The sequence below is a fragment of the Colletotrichum paranaense genome (genome assembly GCF_030867605.1).
Source record: "Colletotrichum paranaense strain IMI 384185 chromosome Unknown Scaffold_8.1, whole genome shotgun sequence".
NCBI classification, from domain to species: Eukaryota; Fungi; Ascomycota; class Sordariomycetes; order Glomerellales; family Glomerellaceae; genus Colletotrichum; species Colletotrichum paranaense.
Genome location: NW_026848966.1, coordinates 288142 through 310801, shown reverse-complemented (window position 1 = coordinate 310801; position 22660 = coordinate 288142). Strand labels below are relative to the sequence as shown.

Below are 22660 nucleotides of genomic sequence, written 5' to 3'. Positions count from 1 at the left end.
GAGTACATACCTCGTTTTCAGCCAATTCGCATCGTTAGAATGGAGGAACTCTTCGCGACTGTTCATGCTCCGGATGAAATGGCAATCGGGGCGCAAGCCAGACAGTATGGGGCTGAGTACCCATATTGAACATGCTGCATTCTGCAGGCGCTTGCCTGGGGCCGCAGCTGCCTTCGGTCAACGTGAGGCTGGCGAATAGAATCTCTGTTGACGGGGCTTGTCCTGCTTATCCGCCCCTCTTCCACTGACTGCCTGGTCTAGCGGCTTATTACTTCTCTAAACCTGGTTCCCATATCATTTCTACTTCACCGTTTCTGCCCTTGTTTTCTTCCCATGCACTTATTATTACGTTCTCTCATTTTTTGAATCAGATTTCCTCTGTCTCGGCTCTTGCTCTTGGTGAGAGCCCCGAGAGCATCCTCCTGAACTTAGGATAGTTGACTTCAAAGCTATTCCAACCGGCTCCCTCGCCTCACATGCATCTCATCAACGTTCATACCCGGTTACTGGAGGAATTCCATGCCGACAAACCGAAGTATGCCATCTTATCACATACTTGGGGGCCAGACAAAGAGGAGATATCTTTCCGCGAAATCAAGCAAGGCGACACAGACAAGCCAGGAATCGGAACGATCAAGCTTGAAGGTTGCCTGCGACAAGCCAAAACCGATGGACTCGACTATGTCTGGATTGATACCTGCTGTATCGACAAGACCAATGCCAACGAGTTGGGCGAGGCGATCAATTCCATGTTCCGCTGGTACCAGGAAGCAAAGACATGTTATACGTTCCTCCAAGATGTACCCTCGAAGGACAATCCCAAGTGGAAATCCAAGTTTCGAAAAAGTCGTTGGTTCACGAGAGGATGGACCTTACAAGAGCTCCTAGCCCCGAGCGAGCTCATGTTTTACAGTAGCGACTGGCAAGCTTTGGGTACAAAGCTGCAACTGTCCGAAGTCGTAGGAGACATAACAGGTATCCCGGCACGGTTTTTACTGGGTGCTTCCAACCTACGCGAAGCAAGTGTGGCACAACGCATGTCTTGGGCTTCGAATCGAGAGACCAAGAGGGTAGAAGACATTGCGTATTCGCTTCTGGGTATTTTCAACGTTGTCATGTCGCTGATATATGGAGAAGGCGATGGTGCTTTCATCCGGCTTCAAGATACGATAATCAATGCCACCACAGACGACTCAATCTTGGCATGGGGCTTGAGGCCACAAATCACTGTGGCAGATTCTAGAAATCGCCCAAGGGATTTTGTTGGGGGCATTCTAGCCTCTTCTCCCGCAGCATTTGCAGGCTGTGGGAAGGTTGCATCCAGGGAAAACCGCACTCCGACGATAGAGGGGAATATTTTACGCGGCTACCTGAAACTGCGAATACCACTTCACTCTGATCGTTCCGGGGTCACATATGGCCTTCTCAGCTGTCGATACGACAACGATGGCAGGGAAAAAGTAATAGGGATTCCTCTTTCCCGCATTGCGCCGGGAGAGTCAGGTGGCGAGTACGTCAGACCAAAGAACAGCAAGACAACAATGTTGCCAGACGTGGCGTGTGATACACCAGCATCATCCATACATGCTTTAGCGTCGATTAGTCCCGAAGAAACTCGTGTGAAGGACTGTCGCTATGGATTCTCAGTCGAAAACATATTCACCGAAGGCCTCGAGTTGATCGATGTCTGGCCGACTGAATGTTGGGACAAGGATAATGCTTTCCTCTATACCGGCATGGACTTCCACAACGAATCGACTCAGCGAACATGGGCCAGAGTTCGACCTGCTCATTCTGAAAATGATTCAAACGACTTTGTACTTGCGCTAGAGCTCACATCGACGAAGACTCATTCAGCTGCAAAGTGTCACGCCATGATCGCATCAAGAAAGACGACCCTGAAAAAGATTGCATATGCTCCGCTCGTGGAAGAATACACCTTTGGGAACGGAAGCGCCTACAACGGGATCATGAGTGTTCAAGCTAAAGTCTTTAGACAGCGACATGGGGCAGGCGTACATCCGGTTTATGCCGTGACTGTGGTTCCACAGAGCAGCCAGCCCAAGTCCACTGTTAATTTGACGTCTGAGATTGAGCTTCTCGATCACAGCGTAAACGTGCAGAGCATCTTCCGGGAAAGTCAAGATATAACGCCAAAGCTTAACAAGTCGATTAGTTCTATAGAGGCCGAGACAACAGCTCTTGACTCCGCAAAAGCACGACTCAGGGATGTACAGCGGCAGCTCGAGCAGCTAGAGGCAGAGAAGAGAGATCTCGTGCAAAAAAAGGAAAAATCCGAAAAAAGGCTAGAGTCGTCTTCCCGAGACAAGGAAAAGTACGCCTCAATGGAGAAGAAACTTCTTCAGACGCTTTCCACGGCGCAAAGAATGCACTCGGCCAGCGGAGAAAAGAGGGCGTCGCAATGGAAAGACTCTGTTGTGACCTATCTGTCCGAAGATCTTTTCAAAGCCAAGAAAAAGCAAAACGAAGCAATCCAGTCCATGGAGGACGTACTGCAGAGGACGTTTCTACAAGCAGTCGTTAAAGGAAACATAGCCGCGATGCAGTTTCTCAAAGATTCTCTTCCAAGCCTCGACTTCAATGATTCTAAAGGACGCGGTGTTCTAGCGTGGGCGATTATCAAAAAGAACCTGTCGGTTGTGACTTGGCTGATAGAAAATGGCGCCAGCGTCAACGCAAAGGATGGCTATAAGAGGACACCTTTAAATCGGGCTTGTTCGGAGAACTTCTTACCAGCTGTCCGGCTGTTACTTCACCGGGGTGCGCATACCGAAGACAAGGACCAGGATGGTCGGAGGCCTTTACATGTTGCCATTCGCAAAGACAATATTTTGCTCACGCAGTGGCTGTTGGATCGAGGAGCAGATATCGAAGCCAAGACGGAAACTGACGAAACGCCACTGGAGCTTGCGGTCTCGGCAAAGTCCATTGCATCAATAAACCTGCTCCTCGATCGAGGCGCAGATCTCGAAGCACCGGGTTCGTATGGGGCGACTGCTCTGTGTAAAGCTGCCAAGTACGACGATAGCCATGACAGTGCTGTCCTGCGTGTCTTGATTGATCGTGGAGCCAATATCAAAGCACGCAGCAAAGATAAGAAATGGACACCCTTGCATTATGCAGCAGCATATGGGTGTACTGAGGCTGTGGAGTTGCTCCTCAGAGAAGGAGCAGACGCCACTGCCAAGAGCTCGTCAAGTGTTACTCCGTTAATGAGTGCAGCCGAAAACAGAAGGAACTCTGGGCCTCTCCGCTCGTTGATAGATCACGGCTCGAGTAACGGAGTGATTGAGAGCATAGGGGAAGAATTGCTAGCCTCAGCGGCACGGTATGGATGTGCCGAGTCTGTCAAGTTGCTGCTCAATCGGGGGGTTTCTATCGAGTCTAAAGACGAAGATGGATGCACACCTCTAGCAAACGCGGCTGAGGAGGGCAACAAGAAGACGGCCGAAGTACTGATTAAACAAAAAGCCAAAGTAGACTGCAAGGACGCGAACGGACTGACTGCCCTCTCTTTAGCGGCGCAGGCTGGGCACGTAAGCCTGGTCAAGTTGCTTGTAGAGGGTGGTGCTAGGATTGATCGGAAAGACGAGACGGATGGCCGCACTGCACTACATTGGGCCGTTCTAAAAGACCGAAAGGCTGTCATTGAGGAGCTCCTGGAGAGAGGGGCCAACATCGAGGCGAGTTCAAAGACTGGACACACTGCAATTTACTACGCCATCCGCAACGGCTTCGAGGCGTCTTTCAAGCTTCTCCTTGAGAAAGGCGCAAGTCTCACCGTGGAAGGCCCCCATGGGAAGACCCCCCTGGCGTATGCCCGGGATGTGGCTCAGAAGCATAAGAAGATTGGGAGTTCACCGGCAATGAAGGAAATCATCAAGTGTCTAGAGAAGCAAACCTCGGAAAAGGACAAAGCCAGAATTGTAGAGGCATGATTTAATATTAGTGAGAATAGATTATACAAATGAAAGATAGGCTCTTTACAATTACTTGAATCTCGTTCACAACCACATGTCCATACAGCATCGAAGGTGGCCAGTGGACAATCGCCCTCGTGAGCTCTATTGACCTCGACCTAGACACACTGTAAATATGTTAAAACATTTCTACGGAAATTATAGAACATCTCATTTCAATGGCTTTCAGCGAATCATGCAGGTTTATTCGTCAGGTCATTTTAGAGTGAGCTTTTGTAGCAAGATGCTACCAAAACCCCACAGCTTAGTGCCTTGTAAAAGGAGTTGGGAACTTGAAGGCAGTCCATTCAGAATGATGCGTGGAAATACCCAAAGTACCTGATAGATGAAGACGGAACTTACAAGTAAAGCGCAATTGCATAAACTTGAATACGGAGTAAAAGATGAGTCCTTAAGCTCTTCAGCCAATACATGTTACTCGTCATGCGTCTGTCACTTTGTTTCTGGATTTGTTGTAGCTTGAGATCTTGAATACCTGAAGTTGAATCCATGTCATGCTTGGTAGAACAGCATTGTTGTCGAAGCCAATCGGGAGCGTCTCATTTCCAACAAGTGGGGCGCCGATCTTTGAGCTACCCAAATTTCAATGCTCCATGCGACAGCTCCTAAAAGTTCACGGGCGACTTTTCTCCTTGACAACTTTGCGTTGCCACCAATCCACACCCAAAAGGCAATCATGTTGACAGCAGGTGGTCTCCGAAATGCCTGTCCCAGCTGTCGAGCTCGGTTATTGAGCTTGGCCGGAAATACACTAGCTGGTTCATCCCCCGCAGGCCGACAGCTTCGATCAAGCTTCCCACGACAGAGCAGCTTAGCTGCGACACGATCATTAGACCAACACGCAGACACCCGCAGGACATTTTCAACAACATCACGAAGCTTCCAAGACCCCGAGTCCAATCGCAACGATGCCGAACTACTCGCGCGCACCGCCGAAATTGAGAAGACGGTTCGAGAGGCGAGGCAGCGATTCCGAGATACACTGCCCAAGGGGTACCTCAGCGAGGAGGAATACACATTATATGAGCGGTGGTATGGGCCGCCTCTGCGTGAGACGTCCCCAGAGGATGTAGGAATACAATACTTGAACGATGAGCATTCTGCAGGCGTTCGACGAGACAGGTCCGGTAGCCCAACTCTGCTGCACCAGGTCCAGGGTGGCACACTGCAAGAAGTGCAGTACGCCCGCAAGAAGGCGGAAAAAGCGGCGGAAAACAACGACGAGCAGGTATCCGAGACGAGTGATGAGCTTGCTGCTGCTGCTGCTGCTGCTGAGGTCATAGAGCCTGAGCCGACCGAGCAGGCAGCGCCAGAAGGCAGCGACAAATACATCAACATGGTGGCGAGAAACAAGAGGGAGTATGACGCGCTCATGATGCTGCAAAAGGATTTCGAGGCCAACGCCCGCGCCGTGGAGGAAGAAAACAGGGAGATGTTGGAGGAGGACGAAATGCGGGACGAGGAACGGGAGTTCGAAGAGGATGAGGAAGAAGAAGAGAAATTCGACGAGAGCCAGGATGGCATCCAGGATCAAGGGACTTCGAAGCGGGCAGGACGTCTGCACCCATTCTCGAGGGAGGGCCACTTCTCGACAAACCCGAGCACAGTCAGTCTGCCGTATGGCGGATACATTGCACCGGTCACATCAATGCTCGACAGAACAGACATCAAGCACGTCAAGGAGGCTGCTGAGAAGGCATTCGGAGGCCCTGGCCTGCCTCACTCCCCCGCTACCCCGGCGTCTAAGATGGGCATGGAACAACAGGCCATCGGCATGGCTGTCTGGCAGAACAAAATGTCTGATATTGAGGCGGACGCCTTCGTATCTGCCTTCCTACCCCCCGCCTACGCCTCGGCCATGGGAAGCTTGGTCGAGGTTCGCAAACGCCTAGGCACGGAATGGCTGCGCAATCTTTTCAAGAACGGGAGTGGGCCTCGCGTTCTCGACGTTGGCGCTGGTGGTGCTGGTCTTTTGGCCTGGCAGGATGTGTCGCGCGCCGAGTGGGACGCCATGAAGTCTCGCGGAGAGGTCACTGAGAAGAACCCTCCCGGAAAGCAGAGCGTGGTGGTGGGATCGGAAAAGCTGCGGACTCGCGTCACTAAGTTTTTGCAGAACACGACTTTCCTCCCCCGTCTTCCCGACTACCACCACTCAGTCGAGAACGCACACCTTCACCTGGATGCCAATGAAAACCCCCAGCCGAGGAAGATGTTCGATATCATCATCGCATCTCACCTGATGCTTCCCGTCAAGGAAGGCCACAGACGGAAGGCTATTCTCAACAACATCTGGTCACTTCTGAATCCCAACGGCGGTGTCTTGATCCTGCTGGAAAAGGGCCAGCCGCGCGGTTTTGAAGCCGTGGCTGATGTTCGAGAGCGTCTGCTCACTGAGTTCCTCATCCCTCCTGGAGGTGAAAATCTTACCATGAGCGAAGAAAAGAACCCGGCGTTCGAGAGAGAAAAGGTACCTGGCATGATTATTGCACCCTGCACAAACCACCGCGGGTGCCCGATGTACCAGGTCCCTGGAAAGAGTACTGGACGTAAGGATTTCTGTCACTTCAACCAGCGCTTCGTGCGTCCGCCGTTCTTGCAAAGAATCATGGGCGCAACACATCGCAACCACGACGATGTGCAATTCAGCTACATCGCTATTCAGCGCGGCGTCGCAGCAAAGGACGGACCGCTCGCCGGCGCAGAAGCCGCCGACCGGGCCTTTGAGGGCTTCGAGACGTCCGAGACGGCACCCGACATGCTCTCTCTGCCCCGCCAGATTCTCCCGCCCATCAAGCGTCGCGGCCACGTCACGCTCGATGTGTGTACGCCCAACGCGCAGATTGAGCGCTGGACGGTGCCGAAGAGCTTTAGCAAGCAGGCATATCACGACGCCCGCAAGGCCAAGTGGGGCGACCTCTGGGCTCTGGGCGCGAAGACGCGCAACCGTCGCAACGTACGTCTGGGCAGGCCTGAGGTGCTCGATGACGGCGGTCTTAGAGCTCAGCGTCAAAAGGCGGCTGCTAGCAAGAAGAAGAAGGTGATTGGTGTCGATATCAACGAGACGGGTGTTATTGGCTCGGATGAGGCCAGAACAACAACTGGGCCGCAGCGCAAGACGAGCAGGAAGGCGGCTCGCCAGCAGCTGTTGAAGAGTCTGGCCAAGGCGGACGAGGAATAATTGTAAGCTTGAGGTGTAATGTTAGGTTTGTGTACAAAAAAACGGGCGGGAAAAGTATTGTATCAACACCACGAAAACCGAATAGATCTTGGATGGGCGGGAATGGAGGCATATCATGGTCTGCCTTGCTTCGAGGCACTAAGGCACATAACTCAAAGGATGAGCCAACCACATCATGTTACAATACCACAACTCAATGATTTGACAGCTCTTTTGTAAGGCCAAGCATGCAAAGCGCAATGGTTATCTGATGTCTAAACCAAAAGTGGCGGACATGGTGTTTGACACCGGAGATGCATCGGCGAGCACAGGTCGAAGGAGGGACGGTAAGTTAAGGATCTCCGGCGACGGCTCCGCGGGAGTCGGTCACTAATGCCGCTGATTGGTCACGCCATCGCCCTGGCCCTTCAGCGCGTTTGCGGTGGTCACGGTGCGGGTGGTGCGTCGATAAGGGGATCAGGGCCACTGGGGCGGACGGCTATCGGGATGGTGTCATCGCCAGCGAATGAAAATTTGGCCAACCAACGTTTTTTGCCCGCCGCATGATTGGGTCCCACGGGCCCCCGGCCGTCTTCGGGCTTTGGCAGATTACCTTATTAGTTAGCTTCACTCAAATCTTGGAGGAGGACAATGAGTGAGTAATTCATATCAATGCTTTATTTCTCTATTTGACTTCAGAGTTATGAGAGTTTGTTGATTCTACTACTCGTTCTCGATTCATTTCCCATCCATTTGGTCTCACTTGGACTATTGGTTCTTCGACTACGACCTCTGTCGCATACTCCACTTAGACGACCCTCACTCGACCATCTGGAGAGACGGGGATCGTGTACTTAAACTCGAGAGAAAAAGAACAGTAAGGAGAAGAAGACTCATCGTCTTCACTCGCACAGCCCAAGATGGCGACAACGACACCTCTCCTCACATCACTTAACTGCAAGGGCAACACACATCTCATTATCGGCACAAACCCCCTCGCCGCAGCCCGCTGCACACAAACCATCAACGCTGGCGCAACCCCGATCCTCATCGCCCCAGATACACAAGACCTCCACTACGGCCTCCAGAAGCGCATCGACGCCGGTGAGGTGACATGGCACAGGAAAGCCTTTGCCGACACAGACCTCTTCACTCTAGGTCGCGACGAGGTTGATAATGTCGTTGATGCCGTCTTCGTCACATCTTCTGCCTCCCCGCAAGCAGCTCAGATCTCAGCGCTATGTAGGCGGCATCGTATTCCCATCAATGTAGTCGACGCGCCGCAGCTTTGCTCGTTCTCACTTCTGTCAACACACACCGACGGACCTCTACAGATTGGTGTTACCACAAACGGGCGCGGCTGCAAGCTCGCCTCCCGCATCCGGCGCGAAGTCGCCGCTGCGCTTCCCCGGGATCTAGGTGCCGCCTGCGCGAGGCTAGGCGATGTACGCCGGCGAATCCAGACAGAAGACCGTCTCGCGGCAGATGAAGTCGACGATTCGTTCGACCAGACGGCATCATTCAACAAGCTCGTCACTGCGGCCGATCTCGATGCGGCGAAGAACCGGCGCATGAGGTGGCTGAGTCAGGTATGCGAGTACTGGCCCCTGAAGCGTCTTGCCGCCATCAACGATGAGGACGTTGAGTCTGTACTGAAGTCGTATCCTGGCTTCGGCAACCCATCAGAGGAGGCGAGACCACCACCGGTCATCGCAGCAGGTGGCGCAGCACGCCCGCAGCAAAAAGGGAGAATCATCCTCGCAGGCAGTGGCCCAGGACACCCAGACCTCCTGACCCGTGCAACCCACAAGGCGATTCAGACAGCAGACCTCATCCTCGCAGACAAACTCGTCCCCGCGGGCGTGCTAGATCTCATTCCGCGCCGCACTCCCGTCAAGATTGCGCGCAAGTTCCCAGGCAACGCAGACCAAGCCCAAGAAGAACTCCACGAGCTCGCGCTGGCGGGCGCAAAGGAGGGCAAGACGGTGTTGAGGCTAAAGCAAGGCGATCCCTTCATCTACGGCCGCGGAGGAGAGGAGGTGGCGTATTTCAGAGAGCACGGGTTCGGGGAGCGGGTGACGGTGCTACCGGGCATCACATCGTCGTTGAGCGCGCCTTTGTTTGCGGGAATTCCGCCTACGCAGAGAGATGTCGCGGATCAGGTCCTCGTATGTACCGGCACAGGGAAGAAGGGCAAGGCGCCGACACCGCCGGAGTATATTCCCAGTCGTACGGTTGTGTTTTTGATGGCTTTGCATCGGATTACGGGATTGGTTGGGGAGTTGACGACTCACCTCGACTCGGAAGTTGCTGCGCGCGAAGGGGAGGAGAAGAGCACACCGAAGAGGGCGCTGTGGCCGAGGGATACGCCGTGTGCTGTTATTGAGCGGGCGAGTTGCCCTGATCAGAGGGTGATTCGGACGACGTTGGGGTATGTTGCCGAAGCCATTGAGGCTGAGGGGAGCAGGCCGCCTGGGCTTCTTGTTGTGGGTAGAGCATGTGAGGCGTTGTATGAGCGAGAGAAGGGAAGGGCGTGGGCTGTTGAGGATGGATTCAAGGGATTTGATTTTGAGGAGCTTTCTGGCTTGTCATGATATTTCCCTTTCCGTTTGAAGGTATTTGGAAGGTTCCCAGTTTGCTCCTGAGCCATGACTTCCGCGTCGGTAGTTTCTTGATATCATGGGTTCGTGCGAGTACGGTTAGATAAATACCTTCCGGGAACGAGGCATTGCAAGGCGCACATAAATTTTACAAACGGATTCAATTCAAACTACACCCTTCTAACATTCAAGATTCAACGCAAACAAGACGCGGCTCCCAACTCTTCTCTGTGAAGAAGACCCTGAGAGCTGGTCCTGACGATGTCAATCAATACTGGACTTCGTGAGAACCTCTTGCAAATACAAACCTATCGCCAAACTCCAAACTCTCTGCAAAGTTCCGCCTCAAGCATGAATCTGTCTCAAAGCGAGTTCAAAGAGCTGGCTCAGAAGCCATACTGCAGTGTTGTTAGCAACATTCTGGCGAAGGGACTACCGCGAGACTCGAGGAGTTAAGTACTTACCTGAGACCAGCGTGGCAGCGAAACGAACGATGAAAACATGCGCGAATAGTTTCGGCAGGATGGCTCGCTTTCCCAGATGCTCAAGTGCCACACCGATTCCTTCGTTGACCGCTTCATGCCCAGTATTCCGGTTCTCGTCTAAGGGTAGGGACCGAGGCTCATCTTCCTTGATTCCCTCTTCTCCTATTTGAAGCTTAGCTTCTGGCTTGCCATTGATCTCATCGAGTAGGTGAAGAAGCCGGGCTTTGTTCTCGAAAGACGACAGCTCAATGATCTGTCGTGGGCGTAGGCTAAAACAACAATCTTTCAATGCGGGTACGTCACTGAAATATGTGCTGGATCCATTTCCTAAGTTTTGTTTGTTATCATCGAACTTGCAAAGCATCGATTCCATGCGATCTATCTTAATCGTAACTTGAAAGTCGAGATGTAAGGGAAGACCAGCGGTAGATCATTTCAGTCAGATCAGAATACGAGCATTCTGTCGTTTCATGAAGCTCGTCTAGGCCGTCGATGAAAAGGCAAAAGCGGTAGTTCTGACTTATATCGCTCCCTCGAAAGAGTCGGTCAAGACCTTGTGAGGCTTGGGATGGCGAAATGTGCATTCGTTCACCGGCCGGCCAAGAGGATGTGTACACCGTCTCCCAGAACGAGGGAAGGTCATGGGGTGTGAGATCAGGATGAGCTGAGAGAACTTCATGGAGCAGCCCGAGATATAAGCCGGACATGGACCTTTGTCGCTCGCCCCCAGAGTTCCAGAAGAAGAACTTGGCACAAACCAGAGTCTTATCGCCTGCAGATATCCTTGTCAGATTGCTATTCCGTTCAAGCCTTTGAGAAAGGACAACTCACCTGCCCAAGTATCAAGCCGCTTTCGGCTCTCACCATGGTTGATTATTATCTTCATCACAGTCGACTTTCCAGCTCGAGCTTAGCCGAGAAGTGAAACACCCCGCTGCCTGAAGATAGCCACCGCGTAATCTTCTGTCGGATGTGTCGGCGCTCTTCGCAAGTGGCAAGGCATTTTGATGACGGAATCTGATATGGGCCATGTGAGATTTCTCTGGCAAGCAGTGGGAAGTCATCCCCGTCAACTCCTGTACAGATCACAAGCGCGTTGTCTTCCTCCAGAGCGAAAGTAGCGTCGACCTTGAGGTTCGTTTCCTTCATCATTTCAGTCACGCTGTCGGATAAAGCTCATTTGGGCGACCATTCGGGCAGTCGACGTTACATTTTTCCTCAAAATCATCGGCCAATATCCACCGAAATGTCTTTTTATGCGCGTCGCAAATCGTGTCATAGCAGTAGTACATGGTGTCGAATTCAAGTGCTCTGAGAATAGACCTCTGAGCAAGGTGTTTAAGCGAACGTTGGGGTATGAGTAAAAGGTTCTGAATATCGCCTTTGATAGAGTTTCGCAGGCTGCAGATGTCGCTAATAGTTTGTAGACTCTCGATAGAGCCTTTGATCTCTTGCAGCCGAGAAAAGTTGTCTTTTTCGTTTCCTACCAAGATGTTGAGTCTTGAGACGATTCTTTCACTATTCATAAAATTTAGCAGAGGTGAATCGTCTATGTGTACATGCAGAAGGGATGACAAACCTTGTGATATACGTGAGTTGAGGACCGATTTGGCTCTGGCAGGAGTTGAGTTTGAATTGTAATCATCTCAAATCACTTTGATATTTCACGCCTTTCAAGCGACTTGATTGCATGTATTCCGGAAAACGGCTTTTTGGATCGTATGCCATCAATGAGCGTAAGGATATCCTCACAAACTTTGCAGCAGTCTTTTGCTAATGCGCAGAGGACCTTCTCGCCGTCATCGAGTTCCATGGGATCCGGGGTCTGGAGATTGTTCGCGAAACGACGCATTTGCTCCGCAATTCTCCACAGGTTGGCAGCTTCTTCAGTGAGACCTGATGAGGATTTGTAGACTATTTTGGCTTCGTTAAGGCCTTTAAGGCCAAAATCGACAAATGCCAAAATGTTTGCCATCAGCCCGATGGCTGTCAGTGGATCCATTTTGTGTCGCGGGTAGCAACTTATGACACTGCTGTGGTACGATGCAAAGTGGTGATCTTGTTCTTGGCGTAACCGTTTTTTGGGAATGACTTCGCAGAAAGGACACTTGTCTGGGCTTATATCTATTAATTGGGCTACGTATTGATGCCGTCGGATCGAAGCAATGCTTGAATCAACATTGATCAGTAATAATTAATGGCCTCGGCCGGGTTTTCTGGCGTAACCGTAAGCAAGCCAGTACAATGATACATGAAACAGCATCGTCTTTTTCGATGGTGTAATAAAGAAAAGTTCCGAGCTCTGGAACGTGCTGCGGATTCCACTCAGAGGTCTTCTCAAACACGGCAGCTGACAATTTACGTCATTTCGGATGTACGACTGGCTTTCTAGCACGACCGAATATCAAGTATCGCATCTCATTTGCGACGTGCACGAACATCCTTTTTATCCACTTCCGCCCAATTCCTGGGCAAGCTTGATGATCTGAGAAATAGTTCACATTATGAGATGCTTGTGATCCTACCTCGTAAGGTACCTTGCGATGTGTTGACTGGCGGTGACCCAGAGCTTAGACAATTCCATCAAGCCTTTCAAGAGCTTCGGGATTGGCTGGCACGGCTGGCAATAAGACTTCCTGCTACTGCATCCTTCCGCTTATTCAATGCGACGTTGCGATTGCGCTGGTGATGTGAGCTGCTCTCTGACTGGCCCAGCAATCATTGAATCGACAAGAAGGCGACCTGCTAGCCTCATCACACCGCGGTAAAAAGGCTTCCGTGCAGTTGATCAGCCTTGATTTAGTGGATCGCGTTCCTCTCAGAGTTTAGTGATGGAGCGTTAGTCTGGCCTAGCTCGAGAATCTAAGCCACCGCAGACCCCTGCACCGTTGGATCGGACATTAAACACTCGGCTGTGTCGGCGGCGTCGACCCCGTCCGCAATCTCGCTGGGAACAGATTAATGTCTCTCTGGCCCCCCCGACTCATCGACCCCGTGTCCGTACGCCAAATCAATTCTTTTCACCCCGTGTCCGTAGCGATGCTGCTTCTTCCATGACCGTTTGGCTAACCACACCGAGGACTCCGAACCGCCTAGCCCCCTTCCCTTCCCTTCCCTTTCCCCTCCTCCGTGTTGCGCCGCCGCCGCCGCCCCTCCGTCAGCACGTATCCCGTTGTGCGTCTGCGTCATGGAGTCTCGCCAACGCAGTCCAACCCCGCTTTTGAAGACGTGTCGTACATGCGCCCACGCCAAAATCAAGTGCGATCGTTCCCAGGACTCCAACGTCTGCGATAGATGCCTCCGGCTGGGCAAAGATTGCACGTATGCTGTGGCCCGCGGGAGGAAGCCGCCCGGGCCGCGTTCCAGGTAGTTCTCACAAGTTTCCTTGTCCAACGTCGGGTGGTTGCCGCCGAAAACTGACGCGAGAGACGGCGCAAAAGGTCCAACAAGTTGCAGGTTCCGGAGAGGCCGGCCCAACCCGCCCAACCTGTGACCGAAAGTCCTTCCGCCTCTGAAAGCCTTACGCCCGATCAAACCCGGACTCCTCCGCAGCTTGCTGCCTCGTCTGGCAGTTCATCCACTCAACATCCCCGAGCCGGTGATGCCGGTCCAGCCGGTCGTAGCCTTGGCACCGGCGTTCATGACCCATTCGAGGCCGGCCAGCTTTCTCTCGACAAAGGCCAGGAGCTTCTTGAGAGGTTTCGTACCAAGTTGACACCTCATTTTCCATTCATCATCATCCCAGCATCAGAAAATGTGAGCTCTTTGAGGCAGTCAAGGCCAGCCTTGCTGCTCGGCCTTCTCGCTGTTTCGTCATACGATGATGTCCGCCTGCAGCGAGCACTGGGTCAGATGTTTAACGACCTCATCGCGGTCCGCTTGGTGAAGGGTGATTTTGCCTGCCTTGACGTACTCCAGGGCCTCCTCGTCCATCTCGCCTGGTAATGCGAAACCACACTAACCCTCCATGTCCCTGGCACTAACCTCGTCACAGGGCCCACTTCCAACCAAGGCCGAAGAGATACTCACAGCATCTTCATCTAGCTACGAGCATAGTGTCTGATCTGCGTTTCGATAGGCCAAAGAACCCGAAACGTTGGAACGTTGAGGGCATGAGCACTTCACAAGACTATGTCGACTCTTTAGATGAACGTAGGACGTTTCTTGGGACGTATTATCTCTCATCTTGGTATGTCTGTCAAGTCGACGGTTCCCGCAGGCTGTGATGCTGGGCCCCCAGCTAATCTTCAAACCCTCGTAGCACGAGTATCGTGCTTCAGAAGCTTCGCATAGTTACTCTGTCGAGTTACATCACCGAAACTGCTGAGAAGCTAGCGGAGATCTCTGAATACCCCACTGATCAGTACCTTCCGTACATCATCAGCCTACAGCGGTTAGCCGAAGACATTGATGACATTGTGAAGAACGAGTCGACATTAGATCCTATGCAGATTCAAGCTGCGGTATCAGAAGCTAAGGAAAGGGTCGACTTGTTTAAGAGCGGGCTGACCTTCGCTCTCGGCGATTGTCGTAAGTTGAATGCCCGTGTTTACAAGCCTGAGTAGACTCCTAACCATTCATCGTAGCAATCTTGGTGCCCCAATTACACACAATCCAGCTCTGCCTGAACCAGCTGTCTCTACCAGAGACACCGTTTGGTCTCAACAACCCGCAAAACGCCCCAATGCAGCGGTTCATCGCAGGTTTATCCGAGAGCATAGTATCGGCCAAATCGCTCGTTAGCGTCCTCCTCCATACACCTCATGGACAAGAGGTCTACTTCCCAAACATAGTCTGGGTAATGCTGCATTGTGGCTTCACTCTAGCCGCACGGCTGGATCTGCTAGCTGCGGATCCCCGGGTAGGGTTCATGGCGGAGCACTTGAGGCAGTTTGCAGACATTGCACACACCATTCGCCAGGTCGTGCTCAGGCTCGACGCTGCAAGCTCACCAGACCTTGATGACAGAGGCGACCGCGACAGTTTCTACCACTTTGCGATTCGTGCAAAACGGGTCGAGAAGTTTTACCTCCATGCTCAGAGTCAGGCTGCTGCTCAGCAACAAGCACAAGCCCAGCAGCAAGAAATTTCGCCTCATAGTATCCATGCCAGCCTGCCAACGTCTACTGCAGGGTTTACGACCATGGGAACACCAAGCTCGGATTTTTCGAATCAAAACGCAAGCCTAGATTACACAGTCGCGTCTTCCATATTCTCGCAGAACATGGTGCCGTCGGCGGGAAATGTCGCGTACCCGGACTTTTCTATGGCCAACACCGCCACACTAGTCTCGAACCCCGATTTCGTCATGGATACCCTCTCTTTCTTACCAGATTCTTTCATTCCTTTCAGAGGCTGGGGCAATGGTATGGGCAACGAACACAGTGGCGGAGCGCAGTTTTAGCGCGATCCTATTGAAAATGCGAGGAAGCGGCAGCAATTTAATGGCTTTGAGTCCACAGTTGTGGCGGGGTCGGACACGGACTCGGAGTCGGATTTTGGACATCCTACCCCTTTTGGCTGTCGGAATTAATGACTGTCGGAGCGAGCAGCATTCTTGCAGGCGGAAGAAAACTAGTGTCAGTCAGTCCACGTGATCTTGAATAGAGGATCGGTGTATCTTCAGTCGTTGCTTCAACAATACTGCTTGAAATCGGTAGGCTAGAGACGTGCTGCGTGCGCGGCCTCCGTGTCCGTAGTCGAGTTGGTAATAGTCTACCTGCTGCAACAAGGACAGCGGACGAGAGGCATTGAAGAATGGTATATAACAAATCTGAAGTCCGCTGTGGAGATGGGGTCGAAATCCATCATCGCCATCTCATACCGAAACAGCTTCGTGCCTCATATAATACGTGCATCATCTACATCGTTCCCTCATCATGCGTCAAAACATATTGTCTGTTGCTTCGGCAGTGGCTTCATTGTATTTTCTTCCGATAACTCTTGCAGGAAACCCAGTTTATCAGCCATGCCCTCTCTTGAAAGCTTACTATCATATGCCGACCATCGACAAGAACGCTGAAGCTGTCAAATCCTTCACCAAAAGCTTCACGGGGTTGTTCGACCAGCTTGTGAAAGCGGGCGGTTCCGAAGACTTTGGTGAGATCGCACCCAACACCACTTCTTTTTCAGTGGTCTTGTTCTCGGGCTCAGATGGGGCAGAAGAGGATCCCGTGTTTTTTGAGTATCATTACGCAGCCCCCGAAGCCCCGCAGAACTCGACACTGGATTCCAACACGGTGTTTCCTCTGGGTACTCTAACCCAACTATTCACCGTCTACGCATGGCTTGTCGAGGTTGGAGACGAGCAATGGGGAAAGCCCATCACAGAGTTTCTGCCAGAGCTCAAGCATGTTTCTACAGGGGAGATGAAAGTTCAGTGGGATAATATCACTGTCGGGTCACTGGCAGGTCAGATGTCTGGGCTGGCGAGAGAATGTGAGTTTGCTAAGAATATCTCAAAGCATACACGTAGACACTAATCGCTTCTTCTTAGCTTACACTTGTGTTTTGAGCAAGTATTGCGGTCACGATGAGTTCATCGACAATTTCGGTAGTCAACCGCCACTTTTCCTACCTGACACTACGCCCATTATCTCAAACGCTGCTTTCCAGCTCCTCGCCCTGGCATTGGAGGCAAACAAAGTTGAAGGTAGTGAAAACACGACATTCGACAGCATTCTCGCGACTGGTGTTTTTGAACCTCTCAACATGACGAACAGCGGCCTTCTATCATCACTACAGGATGCTAAGGTGTTTGCTCGAGATCTGAACGTTTCAGCTACCGGCGAACCAGCGTATGTGTTCCACACTACATCTTTTCTACATCTTAGTCGCTCAAGACTAACTCCTGGCAGCGCACTCTCAATGATTTCCTCCTCCTCGGATCTTGCGCGTGCAGGCCACGCCATGCTAAGCTCTCGTCTCATACCACCAGCCACCACTCGCCGCTGGCTGCAGCCCGTTGCCGACACATCAAACCTTCGCAACGGCGTCGGTAGGCCTTGGGAGATTTATCACGCTGGTCAATATGCGAACAGCTCCGTTCTCGATGTCTTCACCAAGACTGGTCTGATTGGACACTACGCGAGCTACTTTGGCCTAGCCCCTGACTTCAACGCTGGGTTCGCGATCCTCGCGCACGATACTGAAGCAACTCGCGGCCCGGATCTAAATGTTTACGCCGACATCGTCTCTCTGGCGATTGTAAAGCTCCAAGAGCTCGCCGCTACTGAGGCGACGGCGCGATATGTTGGCACCTTTGAAGGACCTGGGGGCGTTGCCGCTTTCAACACCTCGCGCGACGGGCCTGGGCTGCTTGTCTCGACCTTAACAGCTGGAGAGAATGACCTCCGTGCCCAGATTTCGAATGCTGCAGGCATCAAGTTGGAGGACCTGGACTTCCGTTTGTATCCAAGCAACGTTGGTTCGAATACTCAACACCAGTTTGTGGCGGTTTTCCAGGACAAGAGTGCTCCAGTCGACATGGGTACGCCGACCTGTATTACTTGGCAGGACGTTGACTCTCTGGGGTCAAGTGTGGACGTTCGAGTGGTTTTCACCATTGATGCATCTGGTAAGGCTACCAATGTTACTCTGAACGGTGGTGTCCTGTCATTAGGTAGATCAGCTTGAGACATGTGATGACTTTGTGGATCCTTCCCGTGGCGATTTGTTACTTTTCGTCTACGCACCAGTCTCCTTCGAATAGTTACATGCTCATTCAGTCCAATCGTATCCTTGTCACTGAAATTTGAATTGGCAGCACTTAAAGGAGCAAGGCTGTATGAGTATTGTGATGGCTTCGTACCTACTTGGGTATACCCTGGGTATTTACTTAGCTCAATGAACAAAGCATAGGGGCAGGGAGGAATACTGCGTCTGTGCCGAATTGGGAACCCTCGACTCTTATCGATCCACGTTGTTTCTTGACCTGTCAACTCAGGGGCAGATTTTTGAGTGCTTATCTGTGGTTTTATAGTCGTTGATGATCGGATCACTGTCATTCCTGCCAGACTCGGAGGCGACGTAGCGATCATGGCTCTTTGTGTGGCATGCTCCGGTCCGGGGTGGGTCCCGTCAATCTATTCTACCGGCGGACGCTTCCCGAAGTGGAAGGACAGCGCCTTGTTATGACCCGCATGTGTTTAGCCATAACCTTAACTCCTGGAATGGAAACTGCTTGCTCTGGGGAAGCTGGTCCTGTCATGTGAGGGAAGCCGGGAGCCGACTCATTCACTCATATAAGTACGACGATCGTTTCCTCCTTGGCCAAAATCATTCTTGACCTATTCACGTTCAAGCTATCTCTACAGTCCTCGGGATCAAGATGCAGTTCACTCAACTCCTCCTCGCTATCGTGTAAGTGTTGCGTCCGTGTGTGTACCTTCCATGTGAGCTCTTCTAACCTCAAACTCAACAACAGCCCGTTCATCGGTGTGTCACAAGCCATTCTTTGCTCGTGCGATCGCAGTACGACTGCATCAATTACTTGCTGCCCGGATATTCAGAAGTGGAGTATGCTGTGCCTGTTTCAAAACCTTATACATTCAATTAACAGGTGATAGATGGCTATGAATGCGAGCCAGCTGATCGTCAAGCCTACACCGATTGCTGTGCGGACCAATTTTCGACTACGACCTTCTGCAGAGACGGCAGTGTTTAAGCTAGTTGAAGATACAGCCTTTGTCTTATTGATGAATTAATCCACATCAGAAGAATTGACTACTTGAGCGAATCAATTGATATGCCGGTCTTGTCATGAGTGATACTTGCTCTCCAAAGCTTCGTTCCACTATAGATTCCTCACGCATCTTCTTCCCACAAAGCGTAGTCCTCGAAGTAAACGTAATGGATTCGCTCCGCATAATCGACCAAGACAGGGTAACTCTTTATGACCCCTTTGCTATCTGGTGCCCTGTCACCAAGATTATTAGCTTCTTCTCCGGGTATGCAATCGCACTAGATAAGGTGACCTACGCTGCACATCCCAAACCTGATGCAATGAAGCCGAAGACGGTTGCATCCGCCTCAGAAGGACTTTTGCCGCCCAACACCCAGAAAGGTGTCTGAAGATCAGGAGCTGTGAGCCGAGTCTCACTCAAGAGCGCATTAACATGTCCCCAAACATCCCGCCGGAATTCTGCAAGCTCTTCACTAGAGAAACGGCCAGTGCCTTGGCCGTAGAGGGTCCGAGTGACACCACGGTACGCAAGGAGACCAATGAGATTCTGTATTGGCCACGGGATCGCATCCATTACACCTGATCGCATGGTTTCGTAGTTGTCTTGCCATCTCTCTGCGCTCTGTCATGCAAGTGAGTAAGTATTTGTGAGTATTTGTGAGTATGTTGGGAATAGCTCAGACAGTCATCTGTGCTTACCTGGTAGAAGGCTAGCTTGTCCTCGAGAAGGGCGCGGATGGCAGCGTCTTGGGCTCTGGCTATTGGTGAAAGTGGCTCGTTGAGGTCTGGACAAACATCTTCATCGATGAGTCGTTGGATGATGAGACTGGTGTCACTCAAAGTGATCGGCTGATCTTGATTGGGTTGGGCGATCTCAATGTATGGTATTTTACCACGGGGTGACTTGCTCATTGAACCTTGGTCGATGCGAAACCGAAGCTTAGCGAATCGAAGGCGCGCTTCAAGCTTCGTGACGAAAGGTGACCAGACATAGGAATTGGAAATTGGGAATCCTCGGTATAGCACGAGATGAAGCTGACTTTTGACTGGCGTAGACATGGTGAAAGTGGTGTGATAAGGTAGCTGACAATGTGTTCTATGAGGTATAGAGAAGTGATGGAATGAGATGTGAGATGAGGATGATCAATCTGGGTGAAAAGAAACACGAGAACACCGCATAGATATACGTATTCTTTCTTTCGGATTTTTTCGATCCTTTATTGCTTGCCCTCCAGAATGAGGCCCAGCTGCCTAATCGGACCCGATTGAGTCGCCGCTGAAGTGCGGCACAGCGGCCGGCCGGACTACGGGGCGGGCCTGCGCCGTTGAGCCGTACTGCGTGCGTGATCATTACCCGCGCGGGTCGGGCACGCTTACGATAGCAAACTATGCCTAGAATGAACTTACGAGTAAAGAAATGACAACTGTCTGACTCTTGGCCGGAATGCCACTAAATTTGATATTTAGATTGCTTGGGAAAAGATCACGCATTTGTCAAGACTACAGGCCGGAAGTTCGATCTATCCGCTCAGGGGCGCGCCCGGATGGCGACGAACCTCACACCCCATTCATGCCCGAAGTTGAAAGATCCAAGTGCAGAGCCACGCACACCAAGTGGTAGCAAGACTCGCTCCATGCCCCCGTGCGATTGGGTATTTTGGATGATACATCGTCGAATTGTTGGTCCTCAACAGCCATTTCGCCAGACCGTCTCAAAACAGCTCCTTCAAGATCAATCGTTCACTCATCAAGGATTAGCACTCCAAGATGAGTGTCAAGAGTACATGATTCCAGCGAAATTCGAAACTTCTCTTCCTTCCTAAGATGATGCAATAGGTCCGACTATCACAGATGGCATTGCACAAGTAGATCTGGAACAATTGCAGTACAATATGCAGCATACACACGTGCTGCTGGATGTTGCAATTTCGCGTGATTGTGGCTTACTGCGATGCGATGCAAGATAAACCAGGATACAGACTGAGTGCAAGAAGAATGGCTTGAATCGCAACGGCCGATAACTAAGCAGCTTGAGACCTATCAGACTGCTTTGGCCATCTCTCTTATTCTTGTTGGCCAGAAATTTTCCATCATGTCAACCCATCGTGCAAATGATGGGCTTGAAGTATCACTCAAACAGCGGAAGAACCAATCATCTTGCTCGCCTGCCTGAATTCTTAGCTTGCTCTGTTCATGGGACTTGTCAGCACCTCTTTCTTCCTTTGACTCCGAGGGGAATGTGAACTATGAATAATGCTGCCAATGCAGAGATCTTACCCAGGAAGATACAGGATCAATGAAGAATTGGAAGACTTGACGTCGCTCATCCGAGTACATAGTCAGTACCGGGTCGACAGGTTTCCCCTCCTTGAGGATCAAGATAAGGGCGTCGCTGAGAGCAACGGATTCCATTAGACAGTTGCTCAGACCCAATCCACCAATAACCTATATCATCAAAATTAGCTCTAATAGACCTGCTCGAATGTTTGTCATGCCTCATCATCTCCTACATTGTTCACGTGTGCGGCGTCGCCAGCTAAGAGACACCTTCCTCGCCTCAGGTTAGAGGCCAGGCGTTGATGAATGGTGTACGTCGCTGCTCTATCGATCTTGTATGTCAAGGGTCGTGGTCCGGCCCAAGCGCGCTCGTAATGGCGTGAAATGTATTCTTCAGAGAGAAGGTCTTTCTCGGTCTTGGTATTGAGCTCTTCGGGATCAACCGCGAAAGTGAGTCTCCACTTCGTCACCTCGCCTTTCACGGGTGGTGTAAGAGGGGTGATGATGGTGTAATGCACCGGCTCCATCAAAAGGGTTGTCGTGACGGGGCTATCTGCAGTGTTTTTCAACCAGACATCTGTCGCAATGAGCTTCTCAGGCCAAGTGTGTCCAGGAAAGGAGATGCCAAGTAGGGACCTAGTTTTGGATCTGCCTCCATCTGAACCCACAAGAAATGAAGCAAAATGCTCCTCGATTTGCCCGGTATTGAGATCTTTGACTGCTATCGTAACGGTTTCGGATCCGTTGGAGCCGTCGTTGAGGATCGAAACCAGCTCTTTATTGAAGAGGACTTGGACACGTCCTGTCTCAGTCGCCTTTTCCATCAAGACTTTGGTGAGCTCAGGTTGCGCCATGTTAAGCATGCTGATTGCTGGGGGTCTGACTGGCGGGCCACTTGGGTCATGCTTCGGGTCTTTCGGGAATGATCCAACAACCTTTCCAGGTTTCTTTCCGCCTTCCTCATTAGAAATTGGAGGCAGACGGATGTCAAGGCCAGTACTGCGAAACCCGCCGCCCTTGATGATGGCATCCCAAATGCCGGCTTCTGCCAAAGCGAACTGAGGTTGAGGGTAAAACATACAAGCCCGAGGAAGCTGGGAGAGACCGCTGTCTTTCTCGAGTATGGTGACGCTAACACCTGCTTTGGCCAGACGTAAGGCAGCAAAAAGCCCCACGGGACCTGCGCCGACGACGAGGACATCAGGGTTAAGTGGTAAAGATCCCATAGTGTCGTAGATAGGAGAGGAGGACCAGTATGTGTCGATATAGGTAAATTGGTGTAAGATACTAAGAAAGACTCGACTTATAGGACTAAGGTCATGCACGCACATGTTTGGTGTTAGAGGCTTCAACAGTTCTTATAGCCCCGAGTCCAATATAGACGGTCTTCAAGCCCGTATCTTTTTACACTCGTTTAAGATACATGGCCGTGCGATGATGTGAGGGCCAAGGCTGGG

The 22660-nt window shown here is 51.5% G+C and overlaps 9 protein-coding genes across 9 annotated transcripts; 6 read left to right on the top strand and 3 right to left on the bottom strand.

Moving 5' to 3' along the window:
* Positions 1 to 476: 476 nt before the first annotated feature.
* CPAR01_09945 (uncharacterized protein) lies at positions 477 to 3959 on the top strand (the record flags this gene model as incomplete). Its single annotated transcript, XM_060494208.1, has 1 exon — positions 477 to 3959. The coding sequence occupies one exon, from the start codon at positions 477 to 479 to the stop codon at positions 3957 to 3959; it is 3483 nt and encodes a 1160-aa protein (XP_060346390.1).
* Positions 3960 to 4677: 718 nt separating this feature from the next.
* Positions 4678 to 7179, top strand: CPAR01_09944 (uncharacterized protein; the record flags this gene model as incomplete). Its single annotated transcript, XM_060494207.1, has 1 exon — positions 4678 to 7179. One exon carries the CDS (start codon positions 4678 to 4680, stop codon positions 7177 to 7179), a length of 2502 nt encoding a protein of 833 aa, XP_060346389.1.
* An 899-nt stretch (positions 7180 to 8078) lies between these two features.
* CPAR01_09943 (uroporphyrin-III) lies at positions 8079 to 9752 on the top strand (the record flags this gene model as incomplete). The annotated part of the gene is made up of 1 exon (XM_060494206.1): positions 8079 to 9752. One exon carries the CDS (start codon positions 8079 to 8081, stop codon positions 9750 to 9752), a length of 1674 nt encoding a protein of 557 aa, XP_060346388.1.
* A 351-nt stretch (positions 9753 to 10103) lies between these two features.
* Positions 10104 to 12245, bottom strand: CPAR01_09942 (uncharacterized protein; the record flags this gene model as incomplete). Its single annotated transcript, XM_060494205.1, has 4 exons — positions 10104 to 10156; positions 10223 to 10512; positions 11196 to 11386; positions 12000 to 12245. 4 exons carry the CDS (start codon positions 12243 to 12245, stop codon positions 10104 to 10106), a joined length of 780 nt encoding a protein of 259 aa, XP_060346387.1.
* A 1035-nt stretch (positions 12246 to 13280) lies between these two features.
* On the top strand, positions 13281 to 15647 carry CPAR01_09941 (uncharacterized protein; the record flags this gene model as incomplete). Its single annotated transcript, XM_060494204.1, has 5 exons — positions 13281 to 13564; positions 13684 to 14184; positions 14238 to 14432; positions 14505 to 14773; positions 14830 to 15647. Coding segments are annotated over 5 exons (2067 nt in total), but the record flags the coding sequence as incomplete, so codon positions are not given.
* Positions 15648 to 16122: 475 nt separating this feature from the next.
* Positions 16123 to 17878, top strand: CPAR01_09940 (uncharacterized protein; the record flags this gene model as incomplete). The annotated part of the gene is made up of 3 exons (XM_060494203.1): positions 16123 to 16681; positions 16740 to 17040; positions 17101 to 17878. 3 exons carry the CDS (start codon positions 16123 to 16125, stop codon positions 17876 to 17878), a joined length of 1638 nt encoding a protein of 545 aa, XP_060346385.1.
* Positions 17879 to 18572: 694 nt separating this feature from the next.
* Positions 18573 to 18908, top strand: CPAR01_09939 (uncharacterized protein; the record flags this gene model as incomplete). Its single annotated transcript, XM_060494202.1, has 3 exons — positions 18573 to 18604; positions 18669 to 18760; positions 18811 to 18908. The coding sequence occupies 3 exons, from the start codon at positions 18573 to 18575 to the stop codon at positions 18906 to 18908; spliced, it is 222 nt and encodes a 73-aa protein (XP_060346384.1).
* A 140-nt stretch (positions 18909 to 19048) lies between these two features.
* Positions 19049 to 19985, bottom strand: CPAR01_09938 (uncharacterized protein; the record flags this gene model as incomplete). Its single annotated transcript, XM_060494201.1, has 3 exons — positions 19049 to 19160; positions 19223 to 19548; positions 19626 to 19985. 3 exons carry the CDS (start codon positions 19983 to 19985, stop codon positions 19049 to 19051), a joined length of 798 nt encoding a protein of 265 aa, XP_060346383.1.
* A 1073-nt stretch (positions 19986 to 21058) lies between these two features.
* CPAR01_09937 (uncharacterized protein) lies at positions 21059 to 22429 on the bottom strand (the record flags this gene model as incomplete). The annotated part of the gene is made up of 3 exons (XM_060494200.1): positions 21059 to 21091; positions 21204 to 21371; positions 21437 to 22429. The coding sequence occupies 3 exons, from the start codon at positions 22427 to 22429 to the stop codon at positions 21059 to 21061; spliced, it is 1194 nt and encodes a 397-aa protein (XP_060346382.1).
* Positions 22430 to 22660: the final 231 nt, after the last annotated feature.